Here is a 23,100-nt window from a genome sequence, read left to right on the forward strand (position 1 = left end):
GATGAGTCGACGACGACAATTCCAATGCTCAGTTTCGCTCAGGCGACGCAACGTCAGACGCAGCTGTGTCCTAACGTAAAGGCGGTTGGTTTCGCTGTTTGGCGCTTGAGAGGGGTGTCAGAGGAGAGGCGGACGAGAGCGATTGGCTGCAGGCGTGGCGGGCGAGAAGAGCAGCGGGCAATGGCTCGTAGTCGTTGTGACAGGCCAAAAACAGACGTGAGGTCAAAAAGTGGCGATGTATGGAGTTAAGATCTTGGAGGGAAGAACGTGGCAGGTCTGGCAAGACGAAAGGGGAAGTAAGAAGGAAGTATGTCTCTGTCGTACGGAGTTTACTACTATGTAGGCTGCTTTCCTTTTTTCGGCCCTGGGTCGTTCCTGCCCTTCCGCTTCGCTTCGCCGTTTCGTTGGCTGGAATGGAAGAACGAGGAAAGAGGGGTGGTTGGCTGGCAATTTACGACGTAGAGCCTACTATTATCGACTGCCTACTGAGTACGGGGCCTGGCTGCCACTTGCCCGTTGGCCGACTCTCTATGGCTGACTAGCGTAGCTGAAGCCGGCCAGGCGAGACAAAGGAAGTACCAGGTCCAGCCACATTGGTGCAGAGTGACTTTCGCAACTGACGCACGTGCTGCCGAAAGAAAGGCAGCAAGAACAGGAAGGCGTGGCGCAGCGCTCTTTCCCGTCGAGACACGTTCAAAGTCGGCGGTGCGAATAGTTGGTGCCTGTTCGACGCCGGAACACGAAGGTTGGGAGGTTCGCTACCAGGCGAAGTGACAGGGAAGCGCCTCGCCAGGCTTCTGGATTTTTAGACAGTGCGTGTTAATCTGGAACCGGACGCCTGGAACAGCATGTAGGCCACTCGGGCCCCTGCAGTAATGTGCCTTTTGCCATGTAATCTTGAGTCGGCAGAAATTGGCCACTGACGGCAGGTGCCCTCCTGTGCCCTCCTGCCCTCCAGCGAACCTTCCGCAACAAAGGTTAAGACGTAGATGCTGTCCACGCAACCGCTTTTGCCTCCTTCCAAATGTGAACGAAAGGTTGCACTGCTGTGGACCAATACGCCCAGCCCTCCCAGTCCGCCGGAACGGCCCCATTAGTGCTGTCCGCATTGGCTTCCAGCTGTGTGCCGTCATAGCCTGTGTCGTCATTCCTTCAACACCAACCACCTCCTCTGACTTACACAGACTCCATGTGCATTGCAGTCTTGTGGCATATCTTGCACCCATATGATGATTACGATTCGTATAGAATCGTTGTATTCTCCCATATTCTTACTTCTATGCCTCTATGCCAAAAATCAAATCACAAAACTATATGTCAAGATGTGTGCTCCGTAAACTATACAGACCAAAAAAAAAAAAAAAAAAAAAAAAAAAAAAGTAAAATAATTTCTGCTCGTTCCCAGTGCCATGAACCGTTTCCAATGCTCCTATGACCCTCCGGGATCCATCATGTTGGTCGCGTCACTGTTAACCCAAATACCGCCCGTAGGCCCACCGCACACGGTCGAGCGCCAGCCGCTGCTTGTCGACCGTCTTGCCGTTCACCATCTCATCCACGTCCTCCAGAAACTCCTTTTCAATGTCACCGGGGAACAGACCCACGGCCAAGCTGCGCAGCACATGCACCTCGCAGACAAGTAGCCCGCGGTGCTTGTATGACAGGATGCCGTTCATCGTGGCCAGCTCGACTGTGGCATCGCAAAAGATGCGGTCGATGTTGCGCAGCACGCGCACGCACCGCTCGACGCGCTGGCCGCGGCGCAGACCCTTGCGCCCATACAGCAGGCCACGGACGTACCGCAACGCGGCAATGCTGACGAGGACGCCGGGCGTCAAGCCAACAAACCCAAACACGAGCTCTTGGCTCTTGAGCAGCGCGTCAATGCCGCTAATGGCCACCTCGAGGTCGACCTTGGTCTTTTGCACCTGGATGAGCAGCGACCGCACCAGATCGCCACGCACGGCGCCCTGGAACGGCTTCCGCAGGCCGGTTTCGTACGCCCGCAGTACGGGCGTAACATCGCCTTCCCGGACCTTGGCGCGGATCGTCGACAGCTCCACCTCGGTCAGCGCCGACGCGGAGCCCGCCAACTCGGGGCGGTCCACAGCAAACTCGACCACCATCCGCTCGAGACTCTCTCGGTCGGACCGGAGGCTGTCGCGGCTCATAATGGCAATCTCACTGTTGGAGTCGTGGCGGACGGTACCAATGATTTTCGTGACGGGCTCAATCACCCAGTTGAACCAGAAGTCACGCACGGTCGAGCCAAAGTCGCGGATCCACCGCACAATGTCCTCTTGGCGGTTCGCAACGATGCGCAGCAGCGTCGACGACGATAGCAACAGGATACCGGCCGGCAGCCAGTAGCGCAACAGCCGTGGCGGGCGCCCATAGTCTTTCACAACCAACTGGAGGTCGCCGACAAGCCCCGGGATGCCCTGGGCCAGCAGTTGGTCGAGGCGCCGGGCCAGGCGCGCAGGCTTGTTGGCGTCGAACTGGTTGGCCGTCAGGATGGGGTCGCCCTGCACGTCATTGAACACCTTGTCCTCAAAGTCCAGTACAGACGACTCGACGGCCAGAACATCCGTGGTGACCTGGTCCATCAGCGACACGCTGCGTTCGACGACGCCCTTCCATCGCCGGCCATTGTCGGCCGTAATAGCCTTGAGGTCCGTGCCCTCGTCCAGGTCAAAGCGGAGGCCCTCGTCGATCAGAATGCCGAGCCCGCTGGCAATCAGTTGCCGCAGCCGCCTCAAGCGTTTCTGGTTGTGTCGCGCGTCGACCCGGCACCGTGCAATGGGCGACAGCAGCCGCCGCTCGAGACCGGCAAAAGACCGTTGGGCAATGCCCCGGCGCACAATGGCATAGAACTGCTGCCATTGCTGCGTGAGCGAGGCGCTGCCAGACCGGATGGCGCCGAGCGGCGTGTGGGTGGCGGCAGCAAAGCGCGTCCGACTCTCGACGACAACCTGGCTGACCTCCTTGGCCCAGTTCCAGAACCGCAGCGGGGATGTCTGCACCGTGTACAAGCTGAGGCTGCCGTACGAGGACAGGATGTCGTCCCAGTACCAAATGTCGTCGTGCAAGGGTGTGATGCGCTCCAGCAACGTGTTGAGCAGTACACCATACACCTGGACGGTGGCTTTGCTGACCAGGAGCCACTCGACCTCGGCTGCCAACTCGCCTTTGTCGCCCGGACCGTCACCTCCTCCTCCTCCTCCTCCTCCTCCTCCTCTGGGAAGCTGCCCTGGCACAGCACTGCCGGTGCTTGGTGACAGGCTGCCATTCTCCGATTCGCTGCTGCCTTCTTCTGCGCCATCGGTGCCAATCCGCCGGGGGCCGTGGAGGTCGAGATAGCCCTCTTGCTCCTGCTGGCGCTTCTCCTCCTCTTCGATCTCCTTGGCGGTCTGCAGCAGCCCGGACTGCTGTAACAGGCCTCGTATGCGGGTTGTGGACAAAATGGGCTGAGCGGACGAGGTCGAGCTTAGATTCTTGACAATTTTGAGCAGGTCGTTGACGTACGGCGACGACAGGGCGTCGATGCTAGCCTCGTTTACGGAGCCATCGGTGTTGGTGGCCGCGTCGGTCTCGTAGGACACAAGTGGTCCACGGGTAATTCGGTCAATGTCGGCCTCCCAGGCACGTACGTTGCTACACAGCGGGAGGAAAAAGGTCGCGTCACGTTAGCCAAGAGGGTGCTCGGGCAAACAAAAAGGAATCAACCATGTGCTCCATAGTCCCAAGTATTGCTTTTGGGGTGTAAAGCTTCAAATTGAATCAAAACGGTTGGCCAATGGCCCCAAGAGGACGGAACTGGGGGGAAGGGAGGGATAGGCACGCACTCTACGACAATCGACATGGGGGGCAGACGGCAGCCTGCGTTGGGAGGTCCGTCAGAAAGAATGGAAGACGTAAAAGCACACACAAAAGACAGAGGTAGTGTGCTTTGGAGGAGGCGGTGTGTCGTCACGGTTCAAGGCGCAAGGCGTGTCGCGGCAAGCTCCTCAAGCTTGTCCGCCAGATCCGTCTGAAAAAGTAGGTTGCCTGATATGTGGCACAAAATAAGGTGGGCTGCTTTCTCAAGTCCGCTTGCCCGGCATCCGTTGTGGGGTAGTTGGACGCAGCTTTCTCTGTTTTGGTCGGTTTTGTCCTTCCAAAGTCACGCCAAAGACGGAAGCGCTTCGATCCGGCGAGCGCCCAACTCACAGAATAATCCGATATGCTCTGCTGGTGGCTACTGATCCTGATGGCTTTTGGTGTGGGTGCGTCTTGTTCTTGTTCGTATTCGGACAGGGGCACAACGCGGGGCGCGCCGGGCGGCCACAGGACGGCTTCGGGGTTTGCAGTGTCCCTCGCTGCACGTCACGTCGAGTTTCTCACGGGCTTGAAATCAAGTGGTATTGGTGGCGAGTGTGAGCTGTGTGAAAACATGCGATTCGCAAGCACATACAAATGCCAGTTGAACGACCAACCCCCGATGGGCTGGCGTAAACTTTGGGGGGGCTGTAGCGGAGGGAGAGGAATCGTCAGCACTTGACAGGCAAGTTGAGATTAACATTGGCGAAATTTGAAACAAGGGGTGGTGGGAAAAGGAGTATCTATTACTTCGTGCGTCGTTGATATTCGGAGATGCAGATTCCAGAAAGCAGAAAGACGCAAAATACAGCACAGGGAAAGAAGAAGGAGCTACAGCGCCAGAGGAAGGAACAGGCGGACAGAGCTTTTATTCCGTCGAAACAAAGAAAGAGCGATTCAAAGAACAACCTGCTTTTGGACGGCAGGTGCGATGAGAGCAATATCGCCTGGCAGAAAAGCTGGCAGGTGGCAAGGTCAAGCCTCATGCAGGTGCGACCGGCAGCGATTCGCCTAGAACAATGAAAGAAACGTCTGACTGCGAATAGTGCTGCGAAGGTTCGCCCAAGAACGAGATGTAATCTGCCAGCAGAGGCCGACACCGTTGCACTTTGCAAGAATTGCACACTGAGACCACTAGAGCACCAATTTGCGGTGTCTGTGTTCTGCCAGGCACAACACAGTTTATCCGTACTGTATAAAAAGTGGCCCATACTGTGCGTGGCGAGCCCCACGCCGTTGCAACTACAGCATGTGATTGGCCCGGGACACGGATCGCAGTTGCTTGACATGGGCTCATTCACTCAACAATTCTATCCACCCGCTCTACACTGGCCCACCGCCTTCCCCGTTTGCCTGGCGTTTTTTAACCCCTGGATGGAAAGAGCCAAAAGAGGGAGGCGACTGACGGGCCATTGGGGAAAATAAAATAAAACGCTTTCGCAAACGCATCTCCTCTTCGATTGACCCTTTTCCAGAGCCATTCTCTTCGTGGAACACCATCTGGGGCGTGTCTCTTCTTCGATCCCCCTCTTGCCAGTTATCTCTCCGGCTGTCTCTCCTTGTGTCGTCCTTTTTTGTTTTTGGTTTTGCATATCTCGTTTTAATTGGTCCCGCGCTGCCAATTGCTGGGGACTCCTGACTTTTCTTTTCGACCAACCCCTTTTGTTCAGCACTGCATCACACCCACCAAACATGGCTTCACTGTATGTGCTCTTGCACCCGGTTTGGCATCTGACTGTGACGCGCTTCTTGCCAACGTGCTGACATTGTCACTCCATAGTCTTTCTAACGCGACGTTCGCCAACGGCACGTTTGCTGGTATTGCCAGCGGCGCCAACGACCTCTACGGCGTCTTCGAGGAGGTGTCCAAGTACAATGTGCAGCTCAACATTGCCGAGCGCCTGTGGGCGTCGTGGTACCTCTGGATGCAGAACGACGTTCTCGCGACGGGCATTCTCAGCTTCATCATGCACGAGACTGTGTACTTTGGCCGCTCGCTGCCCTGGATCATCCTCGACTCGATCCCGTACTTCAACCAGTGGAAGATCCAGAACCAGAAGGTGCCGACCGCCAAGGAGCAGTTTGACTGCGCCGTGCTTGTGCTTTTGAGCCACTTCACAGTCGAGCTGCCGCAGATCTGGCTGTTCCACCCCGTCGCGACCTACTTTGGCATGGAGTTTGGCGTGCCGTTCCCCCCGGCGTGGAAGATTGCCATGCAGGTGGCCATCTTCTTCGTGATGGAGGACGCCTGGCACTACTGGTTCCACCGCGCGCTGCACTATGGCCCCCTGTACCGCTCGATCCACAAGCTGCACCACACGTACTCCGCGCCGTTTGGTCTGGCGGCCGAGTACGCGTCGCCCATTGAGGTCATGCTGCTGGGCATGGGCATTGTGGGCTCACCCATCATCTGGGTGTCGCTGTCCGGCGACCTGCACCTGGTGACCATGTACATCTGGATCATCCTGCGCCTCTTCCAGGCGATTGACGCGCACAGCGGCTACGACTTTCCCTGGTCGCTGCGCCATCTTCTGCCCTTCTGGGCGGGCGCCGACCACCACGACCTGCACCACGAGAAGTTCATTGGCAACTACGCGTCGAGCTTCCGCTGGTGGGACTTCTGCCTCGACACCGAAGCTGGCCTCGAGGCCAGCAAGAAGCGTCGCGAGAGGAAGCTCGCCCAGCTCAAGGCGAAGAAGGCGCAGTAAAGATGGGTTTGCAGTTTTTTCCTGCTACTACCGCAAGCAGCAGCCAGCCAATCCATCTGCTATGCGACGCGCCGCCAAGGCGACTGCCGATCGCCAATCACCGACCGGCCTCGACCACGGCGTACGCCTTCTTTGGCAGACACGTCCCTCCACGACGGTCCGTTGACTCCCTACGTCACAACCGGTGTCTAGCCACTCATACGTTTACCCAGAAACTGCAACAGTGTTCTTGGTTGGACGCTTTCCTCATTTCATTTCTTTCTATGCGGGCGTTTGGGCGGGCGCTCGGATGCGTATGGGATCATCAAAAGAAAGCCCTGCATTTTGTTCTTTTTCAAATGTCCATATTGCCGTTGACGGGTAGGGGTTCATAAGTGGCGACCCTTCGCCACACCGTTGTACTCATTCATTTATACATCAAGACACACAACGATAGACTTAATATTTTTAATTGACTTCAAAAGAGACAAAGCTTTTTTTATCTTCATGAAATCGCGATATGAGTGAAGGAAACCCTGGTCCTATGCCCGAATATGATTCCGCCGTACGTCTTACAGCACCACACCGATCAGTCCTTCTTCAGCTGCGCGTGGTGCAGTCACAGCTGGCTACGCCTGCCGCGCTGTTGGCCAGGCTTGAGAGTGTGTCCGCCGCGTTGTCCACCGAGGTCGGCTCTGCAGCGGTTGCAGTGGCCGGCTTCGCCTCCTTCGCTTCCGGAGCGGGTGCCTCAGCCACTTCGCCAAAGGCGCGGGCGAGCTCGTCGCACAGCACGGCCAGCTCAGTGTCCTTGACAGTCAGGCCAGGAGCCAAACCAGGGCCAGGGTTATGGGTCGTCCACCGGATGAACGTCGTGTTGTAGACCTGTTGTAGGGAGCCGAAGTCAATACAAAACGTACATGTGTCCATATCGTGTCCATATCGTGTCCATATCCATATGGAAATGAATCACGGCGAGCTAGATCTTACATTCGACCACTCCGGATGGTGATTCTTGAGCTTGGACTGCAGTGCCACGGCCGTCATAAAGTCCTGAAACTGAGTTAGCCAGTGCCAGTGCATATTATAGTGATCACGGGGGAGTAGGTTTCATCTGCTCATCTACCCAAGTCTTGGTAAAGTTCTTAAACTTAAAGGAGCGCTCGATGCCCAGGCCATTGGCTGTCACGGCCCACCGGCCAGCACCAGGCGACTGTGCCGCGCCGTCGACCGCAACCAACGTCTCCAGTGCCGTCCGGACCGCGGCCTCGTCGGCTTCCGTCTTGCCCACGATCTGGGGATGCCGTGCACCCGTCATGGTCTTCGCTGTGATCGAAAAGGTCCGGGTTTGTGGCAAGGGAGTGTGTGGTGCGCCGTCTAGGCAGGTGGGCCGTGTGGCCACAGTGCAACCCGAGGAAACAGGAGCACTTGATACAGGTGAGGACGTGATCCATCCGACTCTTGAAGATGGCGACGATGGCAGTGCAACGAGCTTGGTGACAGCCCGGCACGAACCACGAAGCATTGGGTCAGGGGAGCGAGGGGTGGGTACGAGTTCGTATGCGAAGGACAGAATAGGAAAATGGTTACCTGCAACCGGAGAGGTCTCCAATAGCAGACGACAAGCAAGCTTGGCGAGGTGAGGGTAATCGTACACTGCTGATGCCACTCCTGAGCGTAGCAGCGTATCTGATTCTGTGGTCCAGTTTCGTCCGGTTGTCGTCGTTACTAGAGCTTTTGTGCGATAGGCGGGAGGACGTAATGTTGCTCGGTGTCTATTGGCCGGCTCAGTGTTGCGCGGACGGCTGTCGTCGACTTGAACCTGTCTGATAACGTCAAGATGCACGTTGGTTTTGTGAGAATGGCTAGCTACCAGTTGAGCACACTAAAATCCACTCGATAGAGGGTGTGAGCCACCCGAGCCACCGTTCTGTGGAGAGCTACAGGGGGCTCGTCACCACTAACCAAAACTTTCAGGTCGCCATCGCACTGTATTAAGACTCTAGTGGCTGACCGCTAAGACGCTCACCACCTCACATCAGTAAACTGGCAACCACTCTTCAGTGCAAAGCCAGTGCAGTCTCATTGCTTTTGCGCATTCCCCTTCTCATTATACTTGTGAGAGTGTTCATATTGAGCGTCTCAAGTTGTTTGGAGGAGTACAATTCAAGCCCACCGCCACTGTCGACGAGTGACAGACACAGATGAGATACTAGAAATCAGTTGTATGAGACTATCGTGACAAACGAAGCCAGAAAATGACAGGGCAAATGCATAGACGAGATCATGTCGTTATTTGCGAGGTACTACGCTCAGTTAATGTCGCCGTATGTCATTTATTTGGTATCAACACCGTGGTGGTACATGCGCCGTGTACTTATGCCAAATCAAATATACACACAACGGCCGTCGGGCGAATGCACAGCGAAGCAAACGAAATTGATATGTTTTAAAGTCGCTGACGGACGGTGCTACCCGGGACGAGCATACTACGACATTGATGTGTCTCTCACGTTTATGTTTGAGCGTAATTCTTACCTCGCCTACCTGTCGACAGTCACTCCACGGCACCACGGTATCTCAAATGGGTATATATACGGAGTAAGTTGACGTATATGGCCGTCTTTGGCACACAGCCTTTGATGACATTTATGCCAAACAACGTCGTTCCGTGGTGTATCAAGACAGAAGCGTTTGTTCTAACAACGTGTCATGCGCACTCGCTCGTCGGGGTATTGCGGACCCGTACGGATAAAATGACCAAGACGACAGAATAGAGATCATTTTTAAACACAACAGTTGAATAACCCAAGCTAGTCAAAGTAACAAGACCCCAATCTTGCATGCTAGACAAGACATAACGGCATACGATCACTTTGAGTGGATTAGATGACACCGCCGCCGCCGCCATTTCCGCCGTTGCGGTCGGTCCAGTAACTCAACATCGGAACCTCCATATGAATGACTGACGTCTTATTTTTATGTTCGAGAAGTTGCGTTTTCTCCATGTTGAACAGATACGCCGCATCGTGAACGGCACGGCATGACGTTGCTGGTGCTGTTACCGTTCACTAATCAGTGCCTACGGCGAGCTGCCTAACGGTCCCATGGCCCTCCTCCTGTGAACACCGATCATAGCTTACAAATACTACGAAACCCTGCAGGAAATGGACGGCGAATACTCTGATAAGATATTGTGGTTGCAAATTGAAAGCTGTGGGTGTTTGATTGCAACTGCAGTATGCAAGTTGTTGGACGTAAAAGACGGGCACGCAGAGTCCCCGGCGATGGGGACCGGCGGCCGCGCTGACCTCTGGACGCCGGCCTGGCCAATGACACGCCCTACGACAGTTTCTTACACCAGGTATGGTATCCGTCTCTCATATCGTGGGCTTCCCAGCGTCTCTCCTCCCAACCGTCCCGACTCTCTCGGTCGACGTGACCCACAACAGATACCTCCTCATCTGCATCAGCAGGAAAGATAGTATGAACAATGCATGTCGTATTCGCCTGAAGATTGTGAGAACCTAGTGTATTTCTTGTCGCGCGTTCTCATTTTCGTCGAGCCAGTCTCATGTCATTGGCGACGGCAAAATATGTTGACACCATTATATTCTAGGGCTCTGATACTATGATTGCCAATGTGACCCAATACAGGTAAGCAGAAAATTAGCCCTCTTGCATGGCAAGTCTTTCAGATTGACCCGTCGCATAATTTGATTCTCTATGTTGAATACGACTGCGCTGAATGGCCTACTCTGCTTCTTTCAAGCGGCCGAACACAAAGCTACAAACATTCTAGAACGCTAGAGTTGAAGGGTACTTGACTTGGCCATAAAAATAAAATAGCTGCTGGATGTCCGTCGTGAAAAGTGAGAAGTCAGAGCTCACCTCACACACTGTCGTCTACTGAAAACGAATAAAATTAATTCAAAAACAAGTGCATAAATATTGGCGTGCCTGTCACGTGCCGTTACGGTCGTCGTTTCCCGCTGCGTCGGCGTCTGAACACAACCGCCTGGACGCTTGGCGTGCCCGAGCGGAAGGCGAAGAGTTTACGTAATATATTAGTTGTTTCAAAGACCCACTTATACTTGGCGTTGCTTACGTATTCCCACGCCACAAAAAGCACGCACCATGCACCATCATGACCAAGAAACATGACGCGAGACCGCAAGGCCATCCAAAAAGTGGCAATCTCGAGGCTGCGACTTTTCTCGAAAAGGGTCTTGGTCCCCTCTCCCCTCGTACGGTTTGGCGTGTACGACATTATACTATCAGCGTGGGATCCAGTAACGGATGGCCCCTGCCACCGTCTAAACTTTTGATTTCCTTATTGCCAATGTCGTATTGTCCGTACGGATCCTGGACCCTCTCTTGCTTATGGCGGCTTGTCGTGGACCTTGCGCGTAACTCGCTCTGCAGTGTTCACTGACTGTGCTAGTCAATAAAGCCAGAACATCCCATGTACGTCGTCGACGGCCAAATTGGGAAACTGGACAAGACAAAAGTGGAACTGCCGACGTTTCCGACACGAGGGAAGAAGGAAGGAGGGAAGGAAAGGGGAAGGAAGCAGCCTGGCAGCGCATGAGAAATCCGGACGGAATGAGGATTGGGATTGAGGAATGCAGACAGAGGACAGAGGAATTGCAGCACTACGACTACAATTGGACGCCCACTGGCAAGACGTTGTTTGGGCTGACAAATCATGCGACAACACCAAACGCCGCCAGGCCGCTCAGCAAAATAGCGCGTCTGCCTTCTCTTCAGTTTCTCCACAGGTGCTTTCGGCTCGCAGTTGCTCCTTGCCTCTTCTTGCCAGTCCATTTTTGGTATTCATTTTTGTTTCCGTGCTCCGAGCACAACTCCGCTGCCCCTTCTTCTTTACCCACTCCGTTTCATGCTGACTGAGCCTGGGATGTTTTGGCCCATGATGACTTTGTTCTGACTACAAACACCCGAAGTATCGGCCCAAAAAGAGCGACACACCAACAAACGTCGACGCCATAGTGACGCCAATCCCAGAACGTCAGTAGTCTCTCACGTCGGAGACATCCAGACCGAGACGACATTGGGAGCGAGCGAGAGCGTGAGCTGCCTCTGGCATCCATCGGTGTTGCTTTTTTGCCGCAGATTCTGACGGGCTGGTCGTTGGGTGACCAGAGGAGCTGACGAGGAAAAAAACGACCGCCGTCATCCGGTGTTCTTCCCTCCTCGGAGCTCAGTCATTCGCATTCGGGTAGGTAAGCAAAACACTGTCGCCTGCCTCACCATCACCGATCACAAATGGAAGCAGCCATAAACCAAAAAGCAACGACGAAAATACGCTGCTTATGACGGAGTGTGCTTTCATTCACTTTGAGCATACCACCGTGGGCCGATGCCCAGCCACGCGATTTGGATCCCCCCCGTTTTTCCCCCTTCCGCCGCTCCGTCTCTGTAGCCTCTGTAATTTCCTCGATAATCTGGCGCGTCCGCTGTTTTTTTTTTTTTTGGTTTTTTTTGGGTTTTTTTTGTGCCCAGCCATTTTTCGCGTCACGAGGAGAGACACTTTTCCTCTGGCCCCTCTCTTTCCAGAACCCCAGGCCAATTTGGCCACGCCCCAAAATACTTGACTCACGCCCCGACTTTAGCTGAGTCAGAACATTTACAGAAACAACTCGGCCATTGCGAACACATCTCAAGATGGCCAGAAGGAGACGCGCCGCCAACGCCTCGGCATCCAGTAACGGTAAGTCATCCATATTTTGTTCGTTGGTTTCTTTTACCGTCTTTTGCCCGCGACTACAATATACATACCCTGCTGTTGTACTCTCTGCCTTCCGTCGACTACGTCCCTTGTCTTCGCATTGCTGCAGACGCCAAAAATAGACAGAAGGCGTGCCCCAGTGGCATCGAAATCCGAAAGTATGACCAGACCAGCGAAGCTTTGTCATGCTTCGGCTTGCCGCTTGCGTTATGTTAAATGTTAGGTGACGGGCCTAACGCTACTCTCCGCACGCTCCCGCGCTTGATTCCATTACCCACGCACCAAAGCACCCTGCACGTATCTTACATGTACTGCGTACGGAGACAACATCGTTTCGTCCGCGGCAGGCGAATTCCGATTCCGCGGCGCAATTTTCATCTTGTCTCTCCTCCACCTAATTTTCTTACCTAATTACACGCAGGCCCGGCGCTTTGCAAGCGTACAAGTCACCCGGTCGCTTGCATGTTCTCCGTTTTGTGTGCGTCTCGAGAGAACGAGAGAACCGGGGAGCTGATTAGAATAGTCGCTGTTGCTGTTGTGGTGTCAGCCCATACGCTCTCGCGGCCGCCGCGCGCTCCTGCCATGACATAACTGCGCACTGCTCCTGTGACTCGTCTGATGAGAAAGAACAGAAAACGGAAGGCGCCGCGCACTGGACACTGCAAAGGCAGCTGTGTACGGCGACCGTACCCCGTACCTGCCTCCTCTCTTGCCCCCATCGTTTTCTCTTGCCTTGTTTGTCTCACGCTTCATTCCAACGGCCGCTTTCACACCCTGGTCCACCCGTCCCGGGATCTTCCCAAATACAGTGAGTGCTTCAGTGCTCATACTTCGTACTCACGCTGCGCGCACTGGCGCTAGTGCGGCTGGCGCTACTTGTCTTGTTGGTACGGAGTGGCTATTGCCTCCGCCGTCTTTAAAAGCACCCGCCTGTCCCCTTCCACCTGTGATTACGAAATCGCCTTCCTTACCTCATCTCCCCCCATTTTTCCAACTTACACCCGCTCTTTCTAATCCCGGCCTATACCACGCTGCCCATCTGCGCCTTCCTCCTCTTTTTTACTCTTGCGCCTCTCGCTTTCCCTTTTTATCTGCTTTGCTTTCCCAATCTTTTTCTTTTTTCGGTTCCTTCTCTGGCTCAAGTCGTCCTGCTGCTCCTTCCTCATTTATCCCTGCAACAACGTCCGACTGTTTTGATTCATTTGTGCAGGACGGAGCCTCCCACTTTTCCTTCTTCTGTTTGTACGCCGTAACTGCAACCCTTTTCTTCCCACCCAACATACACCACTACCCTGCATATGACACACAAGAGCACACCGCTTGCTCGACGCTCACACTCCTCTGACTAACACGCGTGCCGCTTTTGTCTTGTCAGAAAACGTGACACCCGCCTTGTCGTCCGCCTTTGACGATATCAACGCCGCAGCCAACCTTTCGGCTCCACAGAAACACGTCGACGCAGCCTATGCAAACAGCGGCGCAAACGCGCAGACAGCCGTCAAGCTCGAGCACGACCTCCAGCCAGCAGACGACGGTATCATCGACAGCAACAGCAGCTTTGCGTACACCGCGTCTACTGCATTGCTAGCCGCGCATCACGCCGACGTCAACTCCGACGTCAACACCGACATCTACGGCGCCGCGCTGGGCTCGTCTGACCCCGACGCCCACATCGATCCTGACTTGAGGCCGCCGTTGTCTCCGTATTCTTTGTCGCACGCCTTGTATCCTGCCGCCACAATGTCGGCCGCCCCTCCGTCTGCCGCGCCCGCTGCTCCGGTCGCATCGCCGCAGCAAGCGCCCGCGCCCATTCCGCAGCAACAGCAGCCGTCATCTCACACAGCCCCGGTGCCTTTGGCGCCGCAACAGTCTCTGTCGCCCGCCGGGTCCCAGGAGCACACCGAAGTCATCACGGACGGCCGCAAGGGCCCCCGGCGCGAGCTGTCCACCAGCAAACGCGCTGCGCAAAACCGCGCCGCTCAAGTCAGTCACCTTGCGTTACGACGACAAATGAAAGCGTAAAATCTTTTGCTAACTCCCCTTCCAGAGGGCCTTCCGCCAGCGTAAAGAGGGCTACATCAAGAAGCTCGAGCAGCAGGTGCAGGACTTTGGCGAGATGGAAACCCAGTTCAAGATTATCCAATCGGAAAACTACGCCCTGCGGGAGTATATCATCCACCTACAGTCGCGCCTCTTGGACGCCAAGGCTGAGCTGCCCCAACCGCCTGCGAACCTGAACCTCGCCGGGCCCGGCATGCCACCTATCCTGGGCATCGGTCCGTCGCCGGCTCTTGCTGCGCAGCAGCAGCAGCAGCAGCAGCAGCACGAGCAGCAGGCACAGATCCAGCGCCAACAACAGCTGCACCTGCAACAACAGCAGCCACTGGCGCAGCAGGAGCCGCCATCACAATACCCAGATCCGCCGCAGCCCCAGCAGCAACAGCAGGCGCGTGCGCCATCACCCGCCGCACACCCCGCCGCCACGCCCACTGCGGCACAGGCTGTCGCTGCGGCTGCAGCGGCCGCCGCTGCTGCGGCCGACACCTCATCGCGCGAAGCCAACACCGCCGCTGGCTCAGACTCCAAAAACGACTCGTCCCTTGCGCGCGTGGCCCAGGCTGTCGCCCAACTCGGCAACAACGGCAACGCCCCGGCCACCGCCATGGATACCAGCCGCGACGACCCTGCTAACGGCATCAAGGCCGACAACAACACCAACGGCAACACCAACGGCAACGGCAACGACGCCGGCGAGCCCATGGACACGTCCGAGGAGGCTATCAGCCAGAAGCTGCAGAAGCTGTCGGAGCCTGTCTTGTCCATGTAAAAATGGGCCGAGTGCGGTACCTCGGGCGCACGGTTCACCACTGTCGCTTTCTTTGCGGCCTTCACTTCGCTTCTTGCGCACACTCTTCTTTTAACCTTTTATTCTATTTTTTATTCTATTTTTTTTTTTACATAACCCTTGTTTCCGATAATTTTTGCTTCTGTTCTGCTTTATCCTCTTTATGGTTCCTAACGGGTGTTTGCTGTTATGCTATTTGTTTTTTTCTTTCTTTTTTTCTTGTGTTTCTAGTCCTTGTTCGTTTAGGTCTCTGTTGCTGTCTGTGGTCAAGACCGTTCTGGCTTGTTCGCTCTCCCCGACGGGTGGGAGGTGGAAGAAAAGAGGCCCCTTCTAGTTTTTTGTTTATGTTTTCCTTTTCACACTTGGGTTCGCGGCGTTCAGAAAAAGATGCTTTTATTGCTCTTCACGTGCCGCTGCTTTATTAGTCGTTTTAAAATGCGTACAACTAGGACTCTGTCTCCTATTTATTCTCTACCTTCTTTGCATGCCGACTTGGGACAGTGCCCGTGTACTTATCGTTGCTTACACATGGTGTGTATTTCGACTTGCATAATCTGGTTTATAGTGTTGGTTTCCATGACTCTCTGTTTGTTTATTATTTTGGTGTGGCTCGGTAGATTTGTTTTATATATTTCATGTCCCGTCGACATAAATTGCCTGTTTAGTTTTCTTTACTTTAGCCTTGCGTCTACCTCCTCACTGCCCTATTCAGGCCGGCATATGTTACTCTGATTGTCGTGATGAAGTGTTTTCATTCCAATTAAGCCATTCTTCGACCTAGACGAATCGACCTAGACCGACAACGACATCACTTCAAGAGGACAAAATGTGAGAAATGAAATTCCTTATTGCAGTCCAAATCGCCCTCGCCACAAAAAAGCAGTAAAATCATCAGATAACGCCTTGCTGCCACTGCATTGCTTATATTGATTTTGGTTCCTGCAGACCCTTGATTGCTTTCTTTCGCAACAATGCGTGTCACCTCTTTCGCCCTTTGGGCCTCGTTTGCACCTTTACCTCAGTTTCTGTTTCTGTCTTGGCTTCCACGTCGGTCGTTGCTTGCACCTGCGTCTCCTAACTCGTCGAAGTGAATGCATTTCCTTGGTCGTGTTCCTGTGTACATGTTTAGCAAAACGATCCCGCTCTATATCGTAGCAGCACTTGAGACAAGGCAGCCGACTCACCTTGATGTATTCGGGACCCTTCTCTTGGTACTCCTCCCGGGTCACAGCAGCCTGGCGCCATGCCGACGACCCGGCCCACTCGGCCGCACCCCGCCAGGCATCCGTCAGAGGATCCTTGGCGCGCCGCAGCTGCAGTGGCGCACCCGCCGGCAGCAAAGCCTGCAGCCCCGCGTGCAGCCGCTCGTCAAAGTTCTGGAACAGCGTCAGGCCGCCCGTCAAGAACACGTCGCGCAAAAAGTCGTTGCGGTCGATCCCGACCAAGCCCGTCAGGCGCTGCGTCAGGATGTCGCCCGCAATCTCCACGAGACCGGCCTGGTCGATGCCGGCAATGGCGCTCGGCTGGAACAGCACCTCGGGCACACGGATGCGCTCGACGTTGAGATGGATCTGGTGGCGCTCGGCCGGGCTGTCCGGGTCAAACGGACGCGGGCCACGCTCAAATGCGTGCAGCATCTTCTTGCTCCAGTCGTCCTGCGCTTCGCGCGTGTGCTCGTACGTGAAGTCCGGGTCGTACTGCAGCAGCAGCGCCTCGAGCCCTTTCAGCTGCACGTCGGGGTTCTCCTCGCGCTCCTCGTCGTCGCTGTCGTCGCGGTTGACGGCAATGTCGCGGTACACGCCCCAGTCGGCATCGTCGGCACCAAAGTCGTCGTCGTCGCCGCCGCCGCCGCCGCGCCGCCGCTTGCGCCCCGTAGCCGTCGTGCCGCCCGACGGTGCGTCGCTCGCCAGATTGGCAATGTTCTTCATGCGAATGTACGAGGCCAGGTTCTTGCGGTTGCCCATGTCCTTGGACAGCCGCTCGCGCTCCTTGATTTTGGCGAGCGTCTCGAGATGCGCCTGGCGCTTCTCTTCGAGCCAGTTCTCAAAGTCGTTGGTGCGCCGCTCCTCCTCGAGCCGCGCCTCCTCGGCCACACGGGCCTTTTCGGCCTCCTTTTCAGCCTTGGCGCGTGCGCGCGCGTCGTGGTTCGACTTGAGCAGCCGCTGCTGGCGCTTGGCCTTGAGCTGGGCCTCGTCGAGCTGGTCGTCGGGCACCTCGAGCAGCGAGAAGTCGGGGGCCTCGGCCTCTTCTTCCGGGTCGTTGCCCAGATCCTTTTGCCGCGCGCGGCGGAGGGCCTTTTCGAGCTCCTTGATCTGGCGCTCGAGCGCGGCCTCGTCCTTCACCTCGGCCTCGTCGAGCAGGCGCTTGGTCTCCTTTTTGGGGCTCTCGGCAATCTGCGTCTGGATGCTCTTGTAGTACTCGAGCTCCTGCTCCTTCTTGAGGAGCCGCTCGAGGCGCATCTTGACGGCCTGCTCCTGCAGCCGGCGGCCGCTCTCCTTTTTGCGCTCGGCAATCTTGGCGAGCTCCTCCTCGGTCTTTTGCACGACAATCTCTTCGGTGTAGGGGAACTGGATGATGCGCTCGCGGTCTTCGAGGCCGGTCCAGTCCAGGATGCCGCGCAGCTCGTTGTCGTAGTCCTTGGAGACGTAGCAAAAGTCCTTGAGCCAGTATTCCGCCTGCGACTGGTGCAATTTGAGGTTGTTGCTAAGATAATCGCGGTACTTGAGGCGCACAAGCCGCAGGAGGTAGTCCGCGGCATGTGAGCCGCCCCAATTTAAGCGGATAGCTTGGGACAGGACTGCCTTGGAGTTGTAGACGGGGATGACGTGGGTGGCGCTATAGGACGACGAGACGACGAGGCCGGTGTCGCCCTTGTTGTGGCGGTAGGAGAAGAGAGAGTCGATGCCGTAGGCGAGGGACGGGGCGCCGTAGCATTCAAAAACGATTTCGGTCATGGCTGTAGGAGCAACGTGTTAGCAAGCTGGAGACAAAATAAAAGCCGAACAAAATGACCGTACGCACTCTTTCTTGAGTAGGGGAAGTTGGCCACGGCCTCGGTAAGGACAATAGGGACGTCGACGGCGCCATCGGTGCTGCCGTTCAAGCCCAGCTTGACAAAGGTGTAGTCGAGAATGTGCTCCATCACGTCCCAATTCGCCACGATGCCCGTGCCGGCCTCAAAAGCGTTCCGCATGTGGCCGCGGGCGGCTGTGTCGGCGTAGCAGTCGGAGCCCACAAACGAAAACGTCTTGCCGAGCTTGCGGTCGCGGTATTTGGCCATGGTCGGTGGGATGGTGAAGCGCGGGTCCTTCTCAAACGACCAGCCGGCGCGGACGGCGGATGAGCCGTTGTCGATCACAATGGCTGCGTCGCCGTCCGAGCGCTTCTTGGCGGCCTCATAGCCGTCAGACCTTGGCTCCACAAAGTCCTCGAGGGTGACGTCCTTGACCGGATAGATTGTCGGCTCTGGCAGCAGCTTCCAGGCTTCGCGCCGCGGAATGGGCTCCACGACGTCGATGGCCGTCGGCGCCATGGTGGGTGGTAGAAGAAAGGAGAGATTCTTTGGGCGCCGCGAAGTAGCCTCGCCAGAGTCGTGTTGCGAGCAGAGATGTGGTCGACAGAAAAGTCACCGTGAAGCTGCAGCCAACTTCGTCGATTCGCGACTTGGCCGTACGCGACGGCAGCAATTGCGGCAGTTGGCACGGCGGGACGTCACAGTAAAGCTCGAAAATATGCCTGCGAGATACGTGCCACGCCGAAAAGTCGCGTCGGTTTCTCGGAGTGGGATGGAGGAGAGACAAAACGTCTCGATTCTGGCCTCTCGACTCTTTCCTGATGTTTGACGGAGACCGATGAGCAGGGCGTTCCTGCCGCTAAACGAGCGCCACATACATTACATAATACATATACACTAGCCACACTTTACTATTGAAGCTCCGGCAGCTTAGAGCAGGACTTCGAACATCGCGACTGCATTGAAAACAAACAAAAATGTTTCAAGCACGAACTATGGCGTGACCTGTTATCGACGTCTAATTGGATTTTTAGAAGACAGAAAAAAGAGATCTCTGAAGCGTCGGCTTGCGAAGGCGTTTCCAACTTTGGCACGTGATCGTAAGTGTCTCTGCGAACCCAGGACGGGCCATAAAGCCGCATGTGTGAGATGCAGATGGTCAAGCCGTAATGCGTTTCAGGTTCTCAAATGATCCCGCCGTCAGATCGGCCGCCGCGTGGCCGGGTGCGAAGCTGCACTGTTGTGCTGGCAGAGACACGCTCTCTCAACGCGTACCAGTTCCTTCCCAGCTTCTCTCCTACGTCGTAATTACAGCGCAAATGATGTGTAAGCGGGGCTTGGCGGGGTATAGGCATTTGCCTGCACAGAGCTCAAACTCAGCGCCGGAAGGAACGACCCTGCTTTGCTTCGATCCCTCCTCTCCGCGACCAGTGAAACCGCCTGAGCTGGAGAAGTATCACAAAGAAATGATGCCATAGTCACAATAATGCATACAAACAAAAGAGCAACACAGCAGCCATGAACACGCCTGTTTCTGGTTGACCGCCTGAAGCTTGGCCAGCTCGCCCCAGCGGCCGGAGCTTGGTCGTTAGCGGGGCGGTGTTCTTTCCTCTTTGCCTGGAGCTTGCCTCCTGCTTTCCCTGGCGTTGAGTGTTACAGTGGGTACAGTACCCCTCTTTCGGCAGGTGTTCTTGGGGTTGCTCGATGGGCGCCTTCCTGCAGTGGTTTCGTTACTGGGGCCTGCCGGTCCGATAATAATCGCCAGCACTGTTGGTCTTAATCCTTGTGCTGCACGTCTTATTTTCCCATCCCACTTCCCATTCTTTTCCCCTTTCTCTACTCTGTCGGCTCCCTCTCTCCCACAAACGCCCTCTCAAACGAGCAAACGTCACACGTCTGTTTTGCCTTACTACGTCCCTCTTCACCCAGGATTGCATTGCGCCCTGAACTGTACGTTTTCCGCAGCGTCGCATCTTCGCACCGCTCTCTCAACTCCCTGACCGCCCTCCGAAGCCGTACGATGCATCAGTTTCCCCATCGACGACTCGCCTGTGACATTGCAAATGCTTACTGTTTATTTGTGCAGATTCTCGAAACCGCTCCCGTCATCTTATCTTCTTACTGAGATAGCCAACAAGCAACGAGACACGCCACGTACCGCACACACACACACATTTTACACACGTTCACCATGTCTTGGCAAGGTCAGTTGAGAACGCCCCTGGCCCTGCATTTGTTTGGTTGCTCGTCTGAAGCGGATTTGGAACGGTTTGGCTGACCCTGGTGGCATAGGTTACATCGACTCGAGGTAAACACCTGCTCCTCCGCGCTTCTGAGTTTGTCGCCATAGCTTTCTGACCCGGCGTGGCGACACGAACGATTCGGCCGAACGGCTCTCTTGATCCCGCCATCTCGAACCTCTACCTGTTGAGTTGTTTGGGCCGGTCATTGCCGGGGCGTCGTCGGATCGTGGGGCAAACCAATGGCGGTGATGGCGACAATGATGGAAACAGATACGATGAGATCCGAAGCTAACGCGCATGCAACCCTCTAGCCTGGTTGGCAGCGGTCACATTGATGAGGCCGCCATCATCAGCGCCGCCGGCGACAGCGTCTGGGCAACCTCGCCCAAGTTTTCTGTATGCGGCAACCTTTCTTTTCGCCTCGATGATACGTACCGTGCGACCGGCTAACACGTTTCTTTCTCTCTCTACAGCTCAAGCCTGAGGAGCTGAAGGCGATTGCTGCCATCTTCGAGGCCAACAGCCAGCCCGCGATCGACAAGGCCTACAGCGAGGGCCTGCACGTTGCCGGCGAGAAGTACGTCGCCACGATTGTCAGCGCCGAGGACAACATTGCGATGATCCGGAAGGGCAAGACCGGTGTCGCCATTGCCAAGACGAAGCAGGCGATTGTTGTCGGCCACTACGGCGAAAACGCACAGGCGAGCAACGCGCGGGCAACTGTCGAGGCCCTGGCCGACTACCTCCGCAAACAGGGATACTAAAGCGGTGGACGACGTTGATGTGGCGGACGAGAAACAGGGAGACAGAGAGACGGTAGAGAGATGCGCATTTTGACTAGGCCTAGACAAAAGGCTTCGTTTAGTTTGGATGAATTAGGTCGCCACGTACATAAAATGCGAAGCGACAAGAGCCATAGTAAGATAGATTTGGTGGCAGGTTGCACGCCTGGGCGGCGCCTATACGGTGATGTGAAGCGAACGAATCCATAATATCAAACAATTGGAGTGGGCATGTGGCGGAGGACAAGATCCGTTGATGTATATGTTTTGCTTCACACAATCTTTACCACGAAGTGCCGATTATTGAATTAAAAAGAGATACTATTCAAAAGATCCCAAAACTTGACAGATTAGGCTTGTGGCTGCCCCATGTCGCCTAAAAAAAGTAAGACGAAAACACAACGAGAAAGGGTATTTTGCACACTGGTTTGAAACCACTCTCCGTCCGCTGTCTTCGTATTTTGTTTCCCTTCCAGCCCAACGCCGAATAAAATGTGTCCTTGGTTCCTGCTGTTTCACCCTCGGGGTTCTATATAATTGTGTACAAGACGCCCTTAATACCAAAAAATATAAAGCAATACACCACAGACCCGGTGGTGGGTGGCCCATAAAGCCACCCGTCATCACCCGTCCGTCCCACCATCGTTTTTGTTTGTGTTTGTTTTTTTGTCCCGGGAAATATGCACGTGTTGGTTGCCAATGACGGTTGAGATCAACGTTGGAAAATCGAGGTCGAAACCTGCACGCCGTACGTCACATCACACAAGCATTCGTTTTCTCTCTCTCACGGTACGTCGCCCGCGAGCGGCCACGCTCACACCGGCAGGTCCGTGTTGCGCCGGCCGATTCCTGCGCGATCCACGGCCACGCCAATGTACGGTCCCACCACGGGCGCGTTCCGTGCAAAGGCGGCAATGGTGCCCAGGAAGTCGCCAAAGAGGACCATGATGCCGTACAGCTCGACGCAGAAGCCGATCAGCGGCCACCGCAGCAGAATCAGGAGAAGGCCACCAAAGAAGGCGGCAGTGCCCTTGGCCTTTTGCTTGCGCGCGAAGAAGAGGAGCGTCTTGGCCGGGCCGATGATGATGGTGAGGCCGATGAGGAAGAGGATCTGTCAAAAGGAAGCGAGACTGTTAGAAACTAAGGCGCCTATCGAAGAGTGCCAGGCGGGAGGTACATGTCGCCGTGCGCTTTGCGCTTCACGGGCCTGGAACGGCTTCGCTTACATTGCCCATAGCGAGCCTGGAGAAAAAAAAACATAAGTAACGGGTTCAAAACAAAATGAAGAGACTGCGAGGCTGCGATAAGCAACACGGTCGACGGGGAACTAGAATGCTCACATGGCCCGGTCAAAGAAGAGCATGACGCCACCGATGAGGAAGAAGCCGCCTAGAAGAACGAGTTAGAGGTTGCTCACCAACGGACGACAGGGGAGAACTCGGCCGTTCTGCCTGGCCAAGGTATCGGATCGGGCGCTTCATGAACGTACCACCGGAGCAGAAAGCCACTCCGACTTCTGCAAGTTGGGGAAAAGTGTCACGTTAGCATAATTGTCTGGCACAGCGGATGCGGCCGCCACGGCAGCACCTGGCGCACGAGCTGGAGCTTGCGACCGGCTCCACGGGGTTGCAAGAGCCTTTTGGTCGCGTGTCGCAAAAGCTCCTGCGCCAGGGCATTCTGGCCCTGGAGGGGAGCTTGGAGAACGCACTCTGGGAGTCTGTTAGCCACATGGAAGGCATGGTCGCAGATATCGTGACAGCGGGGAGCGGGAGAAGCCGAGCGGAGAGACGAGTCAAGGGAGAGCGCTGAAGCTGTTCGTGCGTTGCTCGAAGTCGTCGGTGAAGCTGCTCAGACGTATTTTTGGGAGTGGGGGAATAGTACGAAATAAGGGTCGCAGTCTGCGCCGTTGAAAAAGGAAGGAGAGAT

The 23,100-nt window shown here is 55.5% G+C and overlaps 7 protein-coding genes across 7 annotated transcripts; 3 read left to right on the plus strand and 4 right to left on the minus strand.

Moving 5' to 3' along the window:
* Positions 1 to 1,469: 1,469 nt before the first annotated feature.
* SPBR_00249 (nuclear control of ATP synthase 2 protein) lies at positions 1,470 to 3,862 on the minus strand (the record flags this gene model as incomplete). Its single annotated transcript, XM_040758568.1, has 2 exons — positions 1,470 to 3,654; positions 3,846 to 3,862. 2 exons carry the CDS (start codon positions 3,860 to 3,862, stop codon positions 1,470 to 1,472), a joined length of 2,202 nt encoding a protein of 733 aa, XP_040618309.1.
* Positions 3,863 to 5,550: 1,688 nt separating this feature from the next.
* Positions 5,551 to 6,566, plus strand: SPBR_00827 (methylsterol monooxygenase; the record flags this gene model as incomplete). Its single annotated transcript, XM_040759146.1, has 2 exons — positions 5,551 to 5,561; positions 5,639 to 6,566. The coding sequence occupies 2 exons, from the start codon at positions 5,551 to 5,553 to the stop codon at positions 6,564 to 6,566; spliced, it is 939 nt and encodes a 312-aa protein (XP_040618310.1).
* A 579-nt stretch (positions 6,567 to 7,145) lies between these two features.
* On the minus strand, positions 7,146 to 7,860 carry SPBR_00988 (pterin-4-alpha-carbinolamine dehydratase; the record flags this gene model as incomplete). The annotated part of the gene is made up of 3 exons (XM_040759307.1): positions 7,146 to 7,427; positions 7,533 to 7,595; positions 7,669 to 7,860. The coding sequence occupies 3 exons, from the start codon at positions 7,858 to 7,860 to the stop codon at positions 7,146 to 7,148; spliced, it is 537 nt and encodes a 178-aa protein (XP_040618311.1).
* Positions 7,861 to 12,227: 4,367 nt separating this feature from the next.
* Positions 12,228 to 15,118, plus strand: SPBR_00166 (bzip transcription factor; the record flags this gene model as incomplete). Its single annotated transcript, XM_040758486.1, has 3 exons — positions 12,228 to 12,273; positions 13,667 to 14,274; positions 14,339 to 15,118. 3 exons carry the CDS (start codon positions 12,228 to 12,230, stop codon positions 15,116 to 15,118), a joined length of 1,434 nt encoding a protein of 477 aa, XP_040618312.1.
* A 1,092-nt stretch (positions 15,119 to 16,210) lies between these two features.
* On the minus strand, positions 16,211 to 18,668 carry SPBR_00232 (uncharacterized protein; the record flags this gene model as incomplete). Its single annotated transcript, XM_040758551.1, has 3 exons — positions 16,211 to 16,249; positions 16,321 to 18,092; positions 18,158 to 18,668. The coding sequence occupies 3 exons, from the start codon at positions 18,666 to 18,668 to the stop codon at positions 16,211 to 16,213; spliced, it is 2,322 nt and encodes a 773-aa protein (XP_040618313.1).
* Positions 18,669 to 20,689: 2,021 nt separating this feature from the next.
* On the plus strand, positions 20,690 to 21,156 carry SPBR_01096 (profilin; the record flags this gene model as incomplete). The annotated part of the gene is made up of 2 exons (XM_040759414.1): positions 20,690 to 20,788; positions 20,866 to 21,156. The coding sequence occupies 2 exons, from the start codon at positions 20,690 to 20,692 to the stop codon at positions 21,154 to 21,156; spliced, it is 390 nt and encodes a 129-aa protein (XP_040618314.1).
* Positions 21,157 to 21,988: 832 nt separating this feature from the next.
* Positions 21,989 to 22,913, minus strand: SPBR_00897 (Got1 family protein; the record flags this gene model as incomplete). The annotated part of the gene is made up of 3 exons (XM_040759216.1): positions 21,989 to 22,285; positions 22,664 to 22,851; positions 22,883 to 22,913. 3 exons carry the CDS (start codon positions 22,911 to 22,913, stop codon positions 21,989 to 21,991), a joined length of 516 nt encoding a protein of 171 aa, XP_040618315.1.
* Positions 22,914 to 23,100: the final 187 nt, after the last annotated feature.

This window comes from Sporothrix brasiliensis (assembly GCF_000820605.1).
Source record: "Sporothrix brasiliensis 5110 chromosome Unknown Cont19, whole genome shotgun sequence".
NCBI classification, from domain to species: Eukaryota; Fungi; Ascomycota; class Sordariomycetes; order Ophiostomatales; family Ophiostomataceae; genus Sporothrix; species Sporothrix brasiliensis.